The sequence below is a fragment of the Oncorhynchus mykiss genome, chromosome 28, assembly GCF_057628025.1.
Source record: "Oncorhynchus mykiss isolate SJ-2025 chromosome 28, ASM5762802v1, whole genome shotgun sequence".
NCBI classification, from domain to species: Eukaryota; Metazoa; Chordata; class Actinopteri; order Salmoniformes; family Salmonidae; genus Oncorhynchus; species Oncorhynchus mykiss.
Genome location: NC_143049.1, coordinates 35,001 through 51,285, shown reverse-complemented (window position 1 = coordinate 51,285; position 16,285 = coordinate 35,001). Strand labels below are relative to the sequence as shown.

The 16,285-nt window shown below is 46.1% G+C and overlaps 1 protein-coding gene, 1 long non-coding RNA gene and 1 pseudogene across 10 annotated transcripts; 1 reads left to right on the top strand and 2 right to left on the bottom strand.

Annotated features, from left to right (window-relative positions):
- Positions 1-711: 711 nt before the first annotated feature.
- Positions 712-9,071, bottom strand: LOC149970648 (uncharacterized; annotated as a pseudogene). The gene is made up of 10 exons (XR_016492934.1): positions 8,286-9,071; positions 7,983-8,195; positions 7,571-7,895; positions 6,571-6,895; positions 5,571-5,895; positions 4,571-4,895; positions 3,571-3,895; positions 2,571-2,895; positions 1,571-1,895; positions 712-895 (listed from the first exon to the last, which is right to left on the bottom strand). The product of XR_016492934.1 is annotated as an uncharacterized LOC149970648 (transcript).
- A 122-nt stretch (positions 9,072-9,193) lies between these two features.
- LOC118963009 (uncharacterized) lies at positions 9,194-13,825 on the bottom strand. Of its 7 annotated transcripts, none has more exons than XR_016492936.1 (10): positions 13,446-13,606; positions 12,200-12,217; positions 11,649-12,107; positions 11,475-11,565; positions 11,208-11,376; positions 11,012-11,118; positions 10,838-10,921; positions 10,199-10,377; positions 9,602-10,053; positions 9,194-9,473 (listed from the first exon to the last, which is right to left on the bottom strand). XR_016492936.1 is itself a non-coding variant. In XM_090225722.1 (6 exons), exons 2-6 carry the CDS (start codon positions 11,046-11,048, stop codon positions 9,284-9,286), a joined length of 942 nt encoding a protein of 313 aa, XP_090081848.1. In that variant the 5' UTR covers positions 11,049-11,118; positions 11,208-11,376; the 3' UTR covers positions 9,194-9,283. The 7 variants fall into 7 exon arrangements, 2 of the variants coding, with proteins under 2 accessions (XP_090081848.1, XP_090081849.1); XR_016492935.1 differs by lacking the exon at positions 13,446-13,606 and adding an exon at positions 13,006-13,178 and having other exon boundaries at positions 12,200-12,214; XR_016492939.1 differs by lacking the exon at positions 13,446-13,606 and adding an exon at positions 12,768-12,982 and having other exon boundaries at positions 12,200-12,214.
- On the top strand, positions 13,065-15,121 carry LOC118954546 (uncharacterized). 2 transcript variants are annotated; one of them, XR_005044663.2, is made up of 2 exons: positions 13,065-13,142; positions 14,577-15,121. It is a non-coding gene; the product is annotated as an uncharacterized LOC118954546 (long non-coding RNA). The 2 variants fall into 2 exon arrangements; XR_016492940.1 differs by lacking the exon at positions 13,065-13,142 and adding an exon at positions 14,049-14,197.
- The last annotated feature ends 1,164 nt before the right edge of the window (positions 15,122-16,285 follow it).

Below are 16,285 nucleotides of genomic sequence, written 5' to 3'. Positions count from 1 at the left end.
TGGTGTAGTCCTTAACCTGTTCCTTGCCAAGCACCCTTTTGCTGCTAAGGTTAAGGATGCTTGCAATAAACAATGATCAACCACAGAAAAGTATTAATCCGCCAGTCTCTGAATTGTTTATTGCAAGCAAAAATATATAACCGTGAGCTTGCAGTTCCTACAACTTCCACACGATGTCGCCAATAACGTCATTTGTGCTGACAAAAATCCTTTGTGTAATGATTTGTCATTACACTGGCGGATTAATACTTTTCTGTGGTTGATCATTGTTTATTGCAAGCAAAAATATATAACCGTGAGCTTGCAGTTCCTACAACTTCCACACGATGTAGCCAATAACGTCATTTGTTTACAAAAACGTATTTGTCATTACACAAAGGATTTTTGTCAACGAAAATGACGTTATTGGCGACATCGTGTGGAAGTTGTAGGAACTGCAAGCTCACGGTTATATATTTTTGCTTGCAAATAAACAATGATCAACCACAGAAAAGTATTAATCCGCCAGTCTCTGAATTGTTGCAATAGCATGTATTTTTTTTACCAACACAAAAGGTCAAGTATAATTACCTCTGAATCAGAGGAGTGGTCAGGGTGAGGAGAACTGTGTCGACCAGGGGCCTCAGGAGAGCTTCCGTCTTCAGGGGCGGTGGGACTGGATGGCCCAGACCTGGGTGCGTCAGCGGGTTCCCCTGACAGAGGTGCCGCCGAGCTGGAGGACGGGGCGCTCACACGAGGGACATGAGGGATGTGGACTGTCTGGTCTACATCCTCCTCCTGAAAGCCCTCGTCGAGCTGCTCGACAGCTGCTCTTCCGGAAGGTCAGGGTCCCCGCTGACATCCTGCAGCACTCTGCCAGTCTGCGAGTACAGGTACTCCACTCCGAGGAGTTCCCCTATAAAATAAAAAGCAGAGTAGAGAAGTGTTAATGGGATGTAATTAATGCAACTGATGTAAATGTTCATTCTCTTACTTGACTTAACTGTGTACTCGCTAGGCTTGGTGTAGTCCTTAACCTGTTCCTTGCCAAGCACCCTTTTGCTGCTAAGGTTAAGGATGCTTGCAATAAACAATGATCAACCACAGAAAAGTATTAATCCGCCAGTCTCTGAATTGTTTATTGCAAGCAAAAATATATAACCGTGAGCTTGCAGTTCCTACAACTTCCACACGATGTCGCCAATAACGTCATTTGTGCTGACAAAAATCCTTTGTGTAATGATTTGTCATTACACTTGCGGATTAATACTTTTCTGTGGTTGATCATTGTTTATTGCAAGCAAAAATATATAACCGTGAGCTTGCAGTTCCTACAACTTCCACACGATGTAGCCAATAACGTCATTTGTTTACAAAAACGTATTTGTCATTACACAAAGGATTTTTGTCAACGAAAATGACGTTATTGGCGACATCGTGTGGAAGTTGTAGGAACTGCAAGCTCACGGTTATATATTTTTGCTTGCAAATAAACAATGATCAACCACAGAAAAGTATTAATCCGCCAGTCTCTGAATTGTTGCAATAGCATGTATTTTTTTTACCAACACAAAAGGTCAAGTATAATTACCTCTGAATCAGAGGAGTGGTCAGGGTGAGGAGAACTGTGTCGACCAGGGGCCTCAGGAGAGCTTCCGTCTTCAGGGGCGGTGGGACTGGATGGCCCAGACCTGGGTGCGTCAGCGGGTTCCCCTGACAGAGGTGCCGCCGAGCTGGAGGACGGGGCGCTCACACGAGGGACATGAGGGATGTGGACTGTCTGGTCTACATCCTCCTCCTGAAAGCCCTCGTCGAGCTGCTCGACAGCTGCTCTTCCGGAAGGTCAGGGTCCCCGCTGACATCCTGCAGCACTCTGCCAGTCTGCGAGTACAGGTACTCCACTCCGAGGAGTTCCCCTATAAAATAAAAAGCAGAGTAGAGAAGTGTTAATGGGATGTAATTAATGCAACTGATGTAAATGTTCATTCTCTTACTTGACTTAACTGTGTACTCGCTAGGCTTGGTGTAGTCCTTAACCTGTTCCTTGCCAAGCACCCTTTTGCTGCTAAGGTTAAGGATGCTTGCAATAAACAATGATCAACCACAGAAAAGTATTAATCCGCCAGTCTCTGAATTGTTTATTGCAAGCAAAAATATATAACCGTGAGCTTGCAGTTCCTACAACTTCCACACGATGTCGCCAATAACGTCATTTGTGCTGACAAAAATCCTTTGTGTAATGATTTGTCATTACACTGGCGGATTAATACTTTTCTGTGGTTGATCATTGTTTATTGCAAGCAAAAATATATAACCGTGAGCTTGCAGTTCCTACAACTTCCACACGATGTAGCCAATAACGTCATTTGTTTACAAAAACGTATTTGTCATTACACAAAGGATTTTTGTCAACGAAAATGACGTTATTGGCGACATCGTGTGGAAGTTGTAGGAACTGCAAGCTCACGGTTATATATTTTTGCTTGCAAATAAACAATGATCAACCACAGAAAAGTATTAATCCGCCAGTCTCTGAATTGTTGCAATAGCATGTATTTTTTTTACCAACACAAAAGGTCAAGTATAATTACCTCTGAATCAGAGGAGTGGTCAGGGTGAGGAGAACTGTGTCGACCAGGGGCCTCAGGAGAGCTTCCGTCTTCAGGGGCGGTGGGACTGGATGGCCCAGACCTGGGTGCGTCAGCGGGTTCCCCTGACAGAGGTGCCGCCGAGCTGGAGGACGGGGCGCTCACACGAGGGACATGAGGGATGTGGACTGTCTGGTCTACATCCTCCTCCTGAAAGCCCTCGTCGAGCTGCTCGACAGCTGCTCTTCCGGAAGGTCAGGGTCCCCGCTGACATCCTGCAGCACTCTGCCAGTCTGCGAGTACAGGTACTCCACTCCGAGGAGTTCCCCTATAAAATAAAAAGCAGAGTAGAGAAGTGTTAATGGGATGTAATTAATGCAACTGATGTAAATGTTCATTCTCTTACTTGACTTAACTGTGTACTCGCTAGGCTTGGTGTAGTCCTTAACCTGTTCCTTGCCAAGCACCCTTTTGCTGCTAAGGTTAAGGATGCTTGCAATAAACAATGATCAACCACAGAAAAGTATTAATCCGCCAGTCTCTGAATTGTTTATTGCAAGCAAAAATATATAACCGTGAGCTTGCAGTTCCTACAACTTCCACACGATGTCGCCAATAACGTCATTTGTGCTGACAAAAATCCTTTGTGTAATGATTTGTCATTACACTGGCGGATTAATACTTTTCTGTGGTTGATCATTGTTTATTGCAAGCAAAAATATATAACCGTGAGCTTGCAGTTCCTACAACTTCCACACGATGTAGCCAATAACGTCATTTGTTTACAAAAACGTATTTGTCATTACACAAAGGATTTTTGTCAACGAAAATGACGTTATTGGCGACATCGTGTGGAAGTTGTAGGAACTGCAAGCTCACGGTTATATATTTTTGCTTGCAAATAAACAATGATCAACCACAGAAAAGTATTAATCCGCCAGTCTCTGAATTGTTGCAATAGCATGTATTTTTTTTACCAACACAAAAGGTCAAGTATAATTACCTCTGAATCAGAGGAGTGGTCAGGGTGAGGAGAACTGTGTCGACCAGGGGCCTCAGGAGAGCTTCCGTCTTCAGGGGCGGTGGGACTGGATGGCCCAGACCTGGGTGCGTCAGCGGGTTCCCCTGACAGAGGTGCCGCCGAGCTGGAGGACGGGGCGCTCACACGAGGGACATGAGGGATGTGGACTGTCTGGTCTACATCCTCCTCCTGAAAGCCCTCGTCGAGCTGCTCGACAGCTGCTCTTCCGGAAGGTCAGGGTCCCCGCTGACATCCTGCAGCACTCTGCCAGTCTGCGAGTACAGGTACTCCACTCCGAGGAGTTCCCCTATAAAATAAAAAGCAGAGTAGAGAAGTGTTAATGGGATGTAATTAATGCAACTGATGTAAATGTTCATTCTCTTACTTGACTTAACTGTGTACTCGCTAGGCTTGGTGTAGTCCTTAACCTGTTCCTTGCCAAGCACCCTTTTGCTGCTAAGGTTAAGGATGCTTGCAATAAACAATGATCAACCACAGAAAAGTATTAATCCGCCAGTCTCTGAATTGTTTATTGCAAGCAAAAATATATAACCGTGAGCTTGCAGTTCCTACAACTTCCACACGATGTCGCCAATAACGTCATTTGTGCTGACAAAAATCCTTTGTGTAATGATTTGTCATTACACTGGCGGATTAATACTTTTCTGTGGTTGATCATTGTTTATTGCAAGCAAAAATATATAACCGTGAGCTTGCAGTTCCTACAACTTCCACACGATGTAGCCAATAACGTCATTTGTTTACAAAAACGTATTTGTCATTACACAAAGGATTTTTGTCAACGAAAATGACGTTATTGGCGACATCGTGTGGAAGTTGTAGGAACTGCAAGCTCACGGTTATATATTTTTGCTTGCAAATAAACAATGATCAACCACAGAAAAGTATTAATCCGCAAGTCTCTGAATTGTTGCAATAGCATGTATTTTTTTTACCAACACAAAAGGTCAAGTATAATTACCTCTGAATCAGAGGAGTGGTCAGGGTGAGGAGAACTGTGTCGACCAGGGGCCTCAGGAGAGCTTCCGTCTTCAGGGGCGGTGGGACTGGATGGCCCAGACCTGGGTGCGTCAGCGGGTTCCCCTGACAGAGGTGCCGCCGAGCTGGAGGACGGGGCGCTCACACGAGGGACATGAGGGATGTGGACTGTCTGGTCTACATCCTCCTCCTGAAAGCCCTCGTCGAGCTGCTCGACAGCTGCTCTTCCGGAAGGTCAGGGTCCCCGCTGACATCCTGCAGCACTCTGCCAGTCTGCGAGTACAGGTACTCCACTCCGAGGAGTTCCCCTATAAAATAAAAAGCAGAGTAGAGAAGTGTTAATGGGATGTAATTAATGCAACTGATGTAAATGTTCATTCTCTTACTTGACTTAACTGTGTACTCGCTAGGCTTGGTGTAGTCCTTAACCTGTTCCTTGCCAAGCACCCTTTTGCTGCTAAGGTTAAGGATGCTTGCAATAAACAATGATCAACCACAGAAAAGTATTAATCCGCCAGTCTCTGAATTGTTTATTGCAAGCAAAAATATATAACCGTGAGCTTGCAGTTCCTACAACTTCCACACGATGTCGCCAATAACGTCATTTGTGCTGACAAAAATCCTTTGTGTAATGATTTGTCATTACACTGGCGGATTAATATTTTTCTGTGGTTGATCATTGTTTATTGCAAGCAAAAATATATAACCGTGAGCTTGCAGTTCCTACAACTTCCACACGATGTAGCCAATAACGTCATTTGTTTACAAAAACGTATTTGTCATTACACAAAGGATTTTTGTCAACGAAAATGACGTTATTGGCGACATCGTGTGGAAGTTGTAGGAACTGCAAGCTCACGGTTATATATTTTTGCTTGCAAATAAACAATGATCAACCACAGAAAAGTATTAATCCGCCAGTCTCTGAATTGTTGCAATAGCATGTATTTTTTTTACCAACACAAAAGGTCAAGTATAATTACCTCTGAATCAGAGGAGTGGTCAGGGTGAGGAGAACTGTGTCGACCAGGGGCCTCAGGAGAGCTTCCGTCTTCAGGGGCGGTGGGACTGGATGGCCCAGACCTGGGTGCGTCAGCGGGTTCCCCTGACAGAGGTGCCGCCGAGCTGGAGGACGGGGCGCTCACACGAGGGACATGAGGGATGTGGACTGTCTGGTCTACATCCTCCTCCTGAAAGCCCTCGTCGAGCTGCTCGACAGCTGCTCTTCCGGAAGGTCAGGGTCCCCGCTGACATCCTGCAGCACTCTGCCAGTCTGCGAGTACAGGTACTCCACTCCGAGGAGTTCCCCTATAAAATAAAAAGCAGAGTTGAGAAGTGTTAATGGGATGTAATTAATGCAACTGATGTAAATGTTCATTCTCTTACTTGACTTAACTGTGTACTCGCTAGGCTTGGTGTAGTCCTTAACCTGTTCCTTGCCAAGCACCCTTTTGCTGCTAAGGTTAAGGATGCTTGCAATAAACAATGATCAACCACAGAAAAGTATTAATCCGCCAGTCTCTGAATTGTTTATTGCAAGCAAAAATATATAACCGTGAGCTTGCAGTTCCTACAACTTCCACACGATGTCGCCAATAACGTCATTTGTGCTGACAAAAATCCTTTGTGTAATGATTTGTCATTACACTGGCGGATTAATACTTTTCTGTGGTTGATCATTGTTTATTGCAAGCAAAAATATATAACCGTGAGCTTGCAGTTCCTACAACTTCCACACGATGTAGCCAATAACGTCATTTGTTTACAAAAACGTATTTGTCATTACACAAAGGATTTTTGTCAACGAAAATGACGTTATTGGCGACATCGTGTGGAAGTTGTAGGAACTGCAAGCTCACGGTTATATATTTTTGCTTGCAAATAAACAATGATCAACCACAGAAAAGTATTAATCCGCCAGTCTCTGAATTGTTGCAATAGCATGTATTTTTTTTACCAACACAAAAGGTCAAGTATAATTACCTCTGAATCAGAGGAGTGGTCAGGGTGAGGAGAACTGTGTCGACCAGGGGCCTCAGGAGAGCTTCCGTCTTCAGGGGCGGTGGGACTGGATGGCCCAGACCTGGGTGCGTCAGCGGGTTCCCCTGACAGAGGTGCCGCCGAGCTGGAGGACGGGGCGCTCACACGAGGGACATGAGGGATGTGGACTGTCTGGTCTACATCCTCCTCCTGAAAGCCCTCGTCGAGCTGCTCGACAGCTGCTCTTCCGGAAGGTCAGGGTCCCCGCTGACATCCTGCAGCACTCTGCCAGTCTGCGAGTACAGGTACTCCACTCCGAGGAGTTCCCCTATAAAATAAAAAGCAGAGTAGAGAAGTGTTAATGGGATGTAATTAATGCAACTGATGTAAATGTTCATTCTCTTACTTGACTTAACTGTGTACTCGCTAGGCTTGGTGTAGTCCTTAACCTGTTCCTTGCCAAGCACCCTTTTGCTGCTAAGGTTAAGGATGCTTGCAATAAACAATGATCAACCACAGAAAAGTATTAATCCGCCAGTCTCTGAATTGTTTATTGCAAGCAAAAATATATAACCGTGAGCTTGCAGTTCCTACAACTTCCACACGATGTCGCCAATAACGTCATTTGTGCTGACAAAAATCCTTTGTGTAATGATTTGTCATTACACTGGCGGATTAATACTTTTCTGTGGTTGATCATTGTTTATTGCAAGCAAAAATATATAACCGTGAGCTTGCAGTTCCTACAACTTCCACACGATGTAGCCAATAACGTCATTTGTTTACAAAAACGTATTTGTCATTACACAAAGGATTTTTGTCAACGAAAATGAAGTTATTGGCGACATCGTGTGGAAGTTGTAGGAACTGCAAGCTCACGGTTATATATTTTTGCTTGCAAATAAACAATGATCAACCACAGAAAAGTATTAATCCGCCAGTCTCTGAATTGTTGCAATAGCATGTATTTTTTTTACCAACACAAAAGGTCAAGTATAATTACCTCTGAATCAGAGGAGTGGTCAGGGTGAGGAGAACTGTGTCGACCAGGGGCCTCAGGAGAGCTTCCGTCTTCAGGGGCGGTGGGACTGGATGGCCCAGACCTGGGTGCGTCAGCGGGTTCCCCTGACAGAGGTGCCGCCGAGCTGGAGGACGGGGCGCTCACACGAGGGACATGAGGGATGTGGACTGTCTGGTCTACATCCTCCTCCTGAAAGCCCTCGTCGAGCTGCTCGACAGCTGCTCTTCCGGAAGGTCAGGGTCCCCGCTGACATCCTGCAGCACTCTGCCAGTCTGCGAGTACAGGTACTCCACTCCGAGGAGTTCCCCTATAAAATAAAAAGCAGAGTAGAGAAGTGTTAATGGGATGTAATTAATGCAACTGATGTAAATGTTCATTCTCTTACTTGACTTACCTGTGTACTCGCTAGGCTTGGTGTAGTCCTTAACCTGTTCCTTGCCAAGCACCCTTTTGCTGCTAAGGTTAAGGATGTGCTGCAGGTAGCCACTGTAGGAGAGCAGGGGCTTCCTGTTCTTCCCCTCCACTGCTGCCTGCGCACGGTCCTCGTTCCACCTCATCAGTCCATCCAACAGGAATGCCTGGAAATGCATTGCATTTGCCCTGGTACCTGAGAGAACAATGCACGATTAGGGTGGGAGAGCTGTTGCTGTTAACATTAAACAATAAGCATTACTTTAAGCTCCACAATGACAATTACCTGGGATGAACCGGTTGAGGTGGAGATGGAATGACTCCAAGGATGTGGAGCCCCGTGCGCAGCGATAAACCGGCAACATCACGCCGCCCTTGGTGATTTTGCCGGTCTCGGTGTACAGCTGTACACCGGGTGGGTCCTGTATGCAGTGGAGGTGGCGCCTCTGCTCTTTCCAGATCGCCTGGATGCGGATGGAGTCCAGCAACGGGATGCCCAGGGTGTCGACCCCCTTCTCGCTGTTGAAGGTCTCGAGGAGAAGGACTTCGGTCTCCACGGCTCCACGCGTACGACGCCGACAGCAATCTCCTTCCTGCCGATCTTCCTCGAAACCTCTGCCTCGGTGAGGCCGACCATCCCGTGCTTCCCCTCCAGCTCAGACCTCTTGGCCTCCAGCAGTCGGCAGACATCGCCTGCATCCCACTCAAAGATGCAGGCTGACAGCTGCCGCATGAAGGGACCGTAGAGCTGGTGGCTCTCAGAGGTGACACCTGACGCGAACCGCCGCATCAGGTGTCAGATGTCCAGCTGAACCACCAGCTGGTCCCAGTCATTGTACATGGCAGCTGTCTTTGATCCGCCAAAGCTGGAGCAGCAGTCTCGGTCCACGTACATGAGCTGGGGGGGGCGCCACCCCGGCGAGCCGGTACCGTTCCATGAGACCAGCCGCCATGGGGAGCAGGCCCTCGCCCTCACCGGCAGTGAGGACACTGACGAGGACCTGCCCATGCTCGTTACCGACGTTGGTAACCCAGGCGGCTGTGTCTGCAGCGGTACCCGCAAGCTTTTTAGTCACCTGGAGACAAACACACAAAGACAGAAAGGTAAAGACATTATTTAAATATAGATATAAAAATAAATAAATAAGACATGACTCAATCTTCACATTTTTAAGTGAAAACTCACCTTCTTGGTAGAGTCCATCTTTAAGATGGACCCAAAGACGGAGGTGACCCTGGCCTTCACCTCGTCCAGCCGCGATAGCACGTCATGGCTGTAGACTGTCAGAAGCCAGACGGGTGAGGGCACCGGGGGCATCTCCGGTGGATCAGTGAACTGCCGCCCAATGCCAGAAACTGCTTGCACTCCCCGAGGTACCGTATACAACTACGCATCAAGGACTCGCTGTGACTTTCACACAGCTTGCTGTAGGTCTGTGACTCACTGGTCCCCAAAGTGCGCGACCTCAGCATCCTCACAACCCGCAGGTCACAGGACAGCCGAGAGAGTGAGTGAGAGTGAGTGTGAGAGTGAGAGAAAGCATATGAATGACATGCATTCATTTAACTTCATTACTAACTAACAAAACCTTGTGAACTTACTTGTATGTCAATATTGCTGGAAACTGGCAGCGATGCCGAGCGTCCAGCTGACTGACAAGGTCCCGTGACCTCCCCGCGACCTTCTTCTTACACCGGCCGCATTCCAGGTACTCAGTGGCCATGAGATACCAGCGGTCGATGTCCAAGACCCTCCGGATGGTCTTGTAGAGCCCAGCCTTGCACAGTGTGCCTCTGCACCCAGACTGGGGACATGCCAGCTTGTATGCCCATATACGTACGGGCATCCAAAGGAACAGCTGACATGCGAAGAAGGGGTCGGGGGATGCGGGTGGCTGATTGTAGATCGGCCGTGGTTGGGGAGGGTTCCACCACGTGACCAGGTCAGTGGTGAGTGTCGACCTCCCAAAGCTGTTCCTGGTGAACAGCGTGCGGCCGATCCACTGCTGCTGCTCCTTGGTGAGAGATGAACGCCAACTCTCTGGAAGCAGCAGCTGAGTGAGAGGAGAGAGTGATGGGGGAGAAGGGATGGTAATGTTTCAGAGAAACAGACAGGGAGAGAGTATGCAGGAGACAAGACAACTGTGTCCAATGTTTAATATCTTAACAATGTGGAGTAATTACAGTTGATGAATTTACCTCAGCACTTTCTGAGGCGGGCCTTGGAGGCAGGAAGGACTGCCGGGGCAAATCCTCCTCTTCGCTCCGCCCTAGTAGGGCAGGAGCAGGGGCCGGGTCAGGAACCGGGGCAGGGACCGGGGCTCGGTCATTTGGAGGCAGAGGCCGAGGGAGCGATGGGTGGAGCTGTAGGGATACGGCTTTTGCAGTGACACAGAAATAAATAGGTTAAATGAATGAATAAATGCTTCCATGAATGAACAGAGAAAGTTAATAGCACAATTCCAACATGCCCAGATGAATATCAATCAGTGATAGGATGTAACAAAATAATTAAATGAGTGTTGGTCAAGTTTGAGTGTAAAACTTACATGAAATTAGTGATTAAAATGGAAAATAGAAAGTCATACAGGATGACAGCTACATGATGACAGGATGACAGCCACAACATACAGGATGACAGCTACAGTGGCAAGGTAAGATAATTAATAGTGCATACATGCAGTGACTCTCCTCTAAAACCCAGATGACTCTTACCAATACATTTCCTTGGGCTGATGATAGGGAAAAATATTTAAAACACTAATAGATGTCAGCAAAAACTTGAACTGAATAATTATCAAATGTCCTATGTCAATTAATAGTGATGTAAAAACATACATGTGTCTATGTCAGCAGCTGCTTTGACCAGCTCTGCGTCTGATATATCGGTTGGTGGCAGTGCTGGTCGAGGGAAAGACACCCCTATATCACGTGGAGAGAGAAAGGATTGTGAGCTACACAGCTTATCGAAACATTTTTATTTTTATCTTACATGTGAAACTAGACACTCACCTTGAACTGCAGGCTGAGAAGCAATGAGTTTCTTCATCTTCGCCTGCAGTTCACCTGGGGCGAGAGAGCGCCTTGAAAGGAACGCAGAGATCGCAGGACCAAGAGGCCTTTGAAAACAAAACAGCAAATATGTCACCATTTCCAACTGTGTGGAACAAGTAGAATTATATTTTCCTTTAAGATATGTAACACTTACGTAAGCCGCACTGTTGGGCCGGGTGTTACTGGCGGGGATGGTGTTGGCTGCGGCGTGCCCGGCCACAGCAGCTACCCCCTCCTGGTCTCTGCGCTGAATGTAATCAATCAAGGCTGCCATCGCACTCCCAGGATAACGGGGTGTCTGCGTCCTCATGCTCCTGACATATCTGTGTGAGACACAGCAGAGGGAACATTTCAGATGTAAAATGGTGCATAAAAAACACTGACATGAACATAGAAAACACAAAAGACGCTCGCCCCTTACTTTATCCTGTCTGCACCCGTAGCCTCATACAGGTCCTGCAGCGTGTCCCACTTGTACTTCCCAATGCCGACAAGGGCCTTGCCCTCCTGGCCTGAAATCAGCACGTGAACCAATTAACTGTCAGAGCAAAAGAGTTACATCTTACATACAATGAGAAGAATTAAACAAACTCACCTGGCTGGGAGGACAGGACTTTAGCTTCCTCATGTGCCCGGTTGAACCTGACCATCTCAGCGAAGGCCGGATAGGCGTGCGAGTCAAGGCGTCCTTGTTGGCCATCAGGGGATGCTGGGAAACACTGCGCTCTCGCTCCCTCTCCTTCTGATGCACCGTTACCAGGTGCATCATGTAGCCCACGTCGTTCTCCATCATCCACTTGAAGATCTGACCCCGGTACTTGCCGAACTGAACCGTGCACCGGCTTAGGACGACCATCTCTGCAACGGGGTCACCTCCCTAGGAGACGACACGGGCTCGAGCCTCTGCTTCCACTTCCTCCCACTTCTTAGCCCTCACAGGAGGGCCCTGGGCACCAGAAGCAGGGGGGCCGTCAGCGGCCACTTTAACTGCCTGCGGTGTGGCCTTGAGGACCAACTCCTGTGAAGGCGTGAACCGGAAAGTAGGATTTTCCATCTTAGGAGGCAAGAAAAATACTATTATCATGACTGAGGAGTGCAGTGACAAGTAACAGCATAACAGTATTAGATACATATAAAGGAACTTACGTTTGCTTGATAAGTCTGCTAGGAGGAGGACAGCAGTGAGGGGGGGGGGGTATAGAACGATATCAGTGGTGTGGAGGGGGGTGCCGGGTTAGGTTGATTATTAGCTCATATGCAGTTAAATTCAGTTTAGTTAAAATCATAGAAAGCCACGTTTGCCCCAATGACAATCATGTTGTCACATATCATACAATGCATCCAACTACATACACTTCAGACGCATGCCATCAAAAAACGAAGATAAATAGACAATTAAACAGTATACAATTCCAAGTTTGAGTTGATATAGATGTTAGCTAAGGTTTTATAGGGTTGTTAGCAGTCAAATAAACTTTTGCGTTTTTGTAAACCTTGTTTACAGTAGCTAGCGATTTACAGATGTTGTTAAATTACACAGTTCGGGTAACTCCTGTAGTCAAACAATTCGGTTGGCTAGACGAGTTATTGTCATAAATCACCACATTTTACTAGTTGATTATTTTCATTTCTTTGCTATATATATATATATACATACACATCGAATATTATCCATTTCTGTCAGAAAAATATTTGATAGACAATGCTAACTTGCCTGCCCACAGCATGCAGCATACTATAGCTACAGTAGCTAGCGATCTACAGATGTTGTTAAATTACACAGTTCGGGTAGCCTCTGTAGTAAAAAAAAAATGCGGTTGGCTAAAGGTGTTAATGTCATATTTCATCACATTTATAGTCCTTAATGTGGATTTCTTTGCAAATTAAGCGAAATTACCACGTGAGTGCGGCTGGGGCCGAGAGATAAAACATAAACAAGCAAAATGGAGTACCGTGATTGATGGACAGTCCAGCATGCATCAGCTATGTAGCCACGTGATCAGTGTCCAGGGGCCAGCGGTGGGCGGGGCAGAGAAGCATGACTGGCGAGTATTATCCAGGTTAAGAAAACTGGCTGGCTGTGCAGAAGGTAAAGGCCGCTAGCAGTGGCTAACAATGACTAAATAGCTTGTAGCTAGTTAGCTTCTGGAGGTTCTTGAATGTGTTCTAAAGTAAATATTTGGTCCGGTGAGTGGTTGGGACGCGTTGAGTCAGACGGTTAGCAGGCCTGTGCTAACAAGCTAACAGTTAGTAGGCCGGGGCTTAACAAGGTAGTTAGCGGACCGGGGCTAAACAAGCTAGCAGTTAGCAGGCCGAATTAGCAAGCAAGGAGATAGCAAGGGCTAGAAAGTTAGCCTTTGGGGACGTCGCGATGGGGTGAGTCTGTTTATACCTCTTCATGCGGTGACATCGATAGACCGGTCGTGGGTCCGGATATTGTAGCCCAGGAGTATGCTTCGGTGGTAGCACATGGGCTCTGGCCGGGCTAGCTTCAAAGCTAAATGGATGGAAACGCTAGCCAGGAGTAATCATCCGGGGTTGCAGTTAGCTAGTTGTGAAGACCCAGCTGAAAATGTTCCGTTTGCGGTGGGAATCCGCTGGTAATCCGGGGATAAAAAAATAAATAATAATAGGTCCGCTATGCTCTGGTTAGAGTCGCGTTGTTCGAACTGGCGAGAGCTTTCCGCGCTGAAGACCGCTAGCGATGGTTTGCTGGTAGTTAGTTAGCTGCTGGTCGTCGCTTCCAACAAAACTAATGACCTGCAGTGGATCAAACCATTGTGAGGCAAAGGGCGGGGGTCGCAATCTTTTGAAACTTAAAAACGCGCTATTAAGTGTCTATCATCAGCATAAGTGCTTTCATTGCGTTCATTCATATTATTGAAATTACATAGATATGTTTACAGTGATATATTGGGGGGGGAAATCATATTTTTCCAAGGATAGGGGGTCGTGTCCCCCCTGGGATTTCTTTCTATGCACGTGATATCTCCTCACTCACGTGGTTGATTGAAGAACTGATTTGTGATGATGACAATTACCATATAAATTCAAAGATGAAGATGGAGGGATGACTAGAAACGATTCAGTTGACCGTTTTATGTGTGGATTAATTGTCGGAGTAGAGGAATTTGTGTAATTCAGGTAAAAAAAATAACGCAATGTTTATATCACAGGACAAATTAGCTAGCGGGTTAACTCGCTAAATTGCCATACATGTTTCAAGCTTTTCGGCCTGTCCCCAATTTAATGCCATTGGTCACATATTTTGTTTTGATATTTTAACATGCGTGTCTTTATCGCGTCTGCAAGCACGCAGCTGGTATGTTTATAATGAACTTTATCTTTCGAAAATGGAAATTGTGAGTTTTGAGGTCTTGTGGTGGCTTACTACTTTGTCCCGCTTACCATCGCGTTTTTGTCCATTTGGGATCCTGTGTATGCGGTAGATTTTTGCCGTGTTTGCGTCCACTTGGGGAATGGGAGATACGGGTCCTGAAACTTTTTTTTTTGTTGTTTCCAGTGATTTGTGTCCTCCGCTGCAAGTTGGTGTAACTGGTCCACCCAGAACACGACTGTAATCCTGATATATTGAGGTAAGTGATGGGGTGATCCTGGAAATGAGTCACTAGTTCTGTGTGTAAATGGGCCCGTTTGATATTGTATAGAATGCTGTTTAAGTCTATTTTCTATTGTATACTGGGTTTCCCCAATGTAGTGTTTTTTGTCAAATGTGCAAGTGATTATACACATATGACATTTGGAGTGTAGAGTGAAATGGAGTCTAAAACTGGAGTGGAGGTCTTGCTGTATGAGTTTGAAATGCATTTTCTTGGTCTGAAGTGGGTCATTTTGGTGGTTGGGGGCTTGGTACTGTATTTAGCTTGGATGAGGATGTCTTTGAGGCTCTTATTCCTCCTAAATGCTGAGATTATTCTATACGGCTGGAGGGGTGTGTATGCCTGTTGGTTGATGGAAAAATTGTGTTTGAACACCTGATGTAACGGTCTGATCCTATGTGAGAATGTAGTAACTAGGGGGATGAGGATTGTCTGCTGCTCAGAAGGGGAATGAGAGGAGGAAAGAAGATTGTGGTTCCGAGGGGGGTCAATTTCAAAATCTGTTCTAGGAGGGTTATGATTAGGATTAGGGGTAGGGTTAGCGGTGGGGTTTTGGTTAGCGTTAGTGGTTGGATTATGGTTATGGACAGGAGCAGGATACGAACCCGAATTAGGGTAAGGGTTAAGGTTAGGGTTGTGGTCAGGGTTGAAATCAGGGGAAGCGGAGGATTTGGAAATGTCTCTGGAACCTCTATAATGGAGGTTGGGGTCCAAAAGAGTGATTGACAGACTTGTGTTATGTGAGTGTGTAGGTTGAATGGGAGAGAGGGCCCCCAAGGTGCTGTTTTTTATGGTTCTGAGATATTGTTTAGAGTAACCTCTCTGTCTGAGTGCCTAAAATAATGTTTGAATTGCTTTTCCCAGGTCCTGTTTGCAGGAGGAAATCCTATGAAACTGTATAATTTGTGATTTAACGATGCCTCTAAATGTATGTTTGGGGTGATAACTGTGTTTGTGGAGTAAAGCATGTGTATCTGTTGGTTTGAAATAAACTTTAGTGAGTGGTGACTGTTGAGAATGCTAATTAATTCAGTGAATAGTTGGATATTGTGAGGCTATAATGTCATCTAGAAGTCTGTAATAGATTGTAGGTTGATGTGGGCACTTGGCCAATGCCTCTCTCTCCCATTCAGCAATGTAAAAGTTTGCATATGCCGTGGCAAATTTCTTGCCCCTAGCTGTTCCCTCCACCTGTAAGTAGTGCTTATCATTAAATATAAAGTCATTGTGTGTGAGGCTGATTTCTAATAATTGTAATATTTAATTGTCTGATCTATTGCTATCTGGGTGTGCATGGAAAATATTTCTAACTGTCTGTACTCCAGTTGCTGTATTCATGTTAGTGTATAAGCTATCAATTTTAGGGTTAGTGTTAGAGGGGTGGGTTAGGGGTTAGGGTTTGGGGTTGGGGTTAGGGTTGGTTAGGGTTAGGGTAGGGGTTAGGGTTAGGGGTTAGGGTTAGGGTTTAGGGTTGAAATCAGGGGAAGCGGAGGATTTGGAAATGTCTCTGGAACCTCTATAATGGAGGTTGGGGTCCAAAAGAGTGATTGACAGACTTGTGTTATGTGAGTGTGTAGGTTGAATGGGAGAGAGGGCCCCCAAGGTGCTGTTT

Excerpts from the sequence above, each read along its gene's own strand:
- LOC118963009 (XM_090225722.1), bottom strand. The coding sequence starts at position 11,048 with ATGAAGAAACTCATTGCTTCTCAGCCTGCAGTTCAAG. Across the intron at positions 10,922-11,011 it reads TTCTCAGCCTGCAGTTCAAG|GGGTGTCTTTCCCTCGACCA; the intron begins GTGAGTGTCTAG and ends CACGTGATATAG. Across the intron at positions 10,378-10,837 it reads AGCTGCTGACATAGACACAT|CCGTATCCCTACAGCTCCAC; the intron begins GTATGTTTTTAC and ends TCACTGCAAAAG.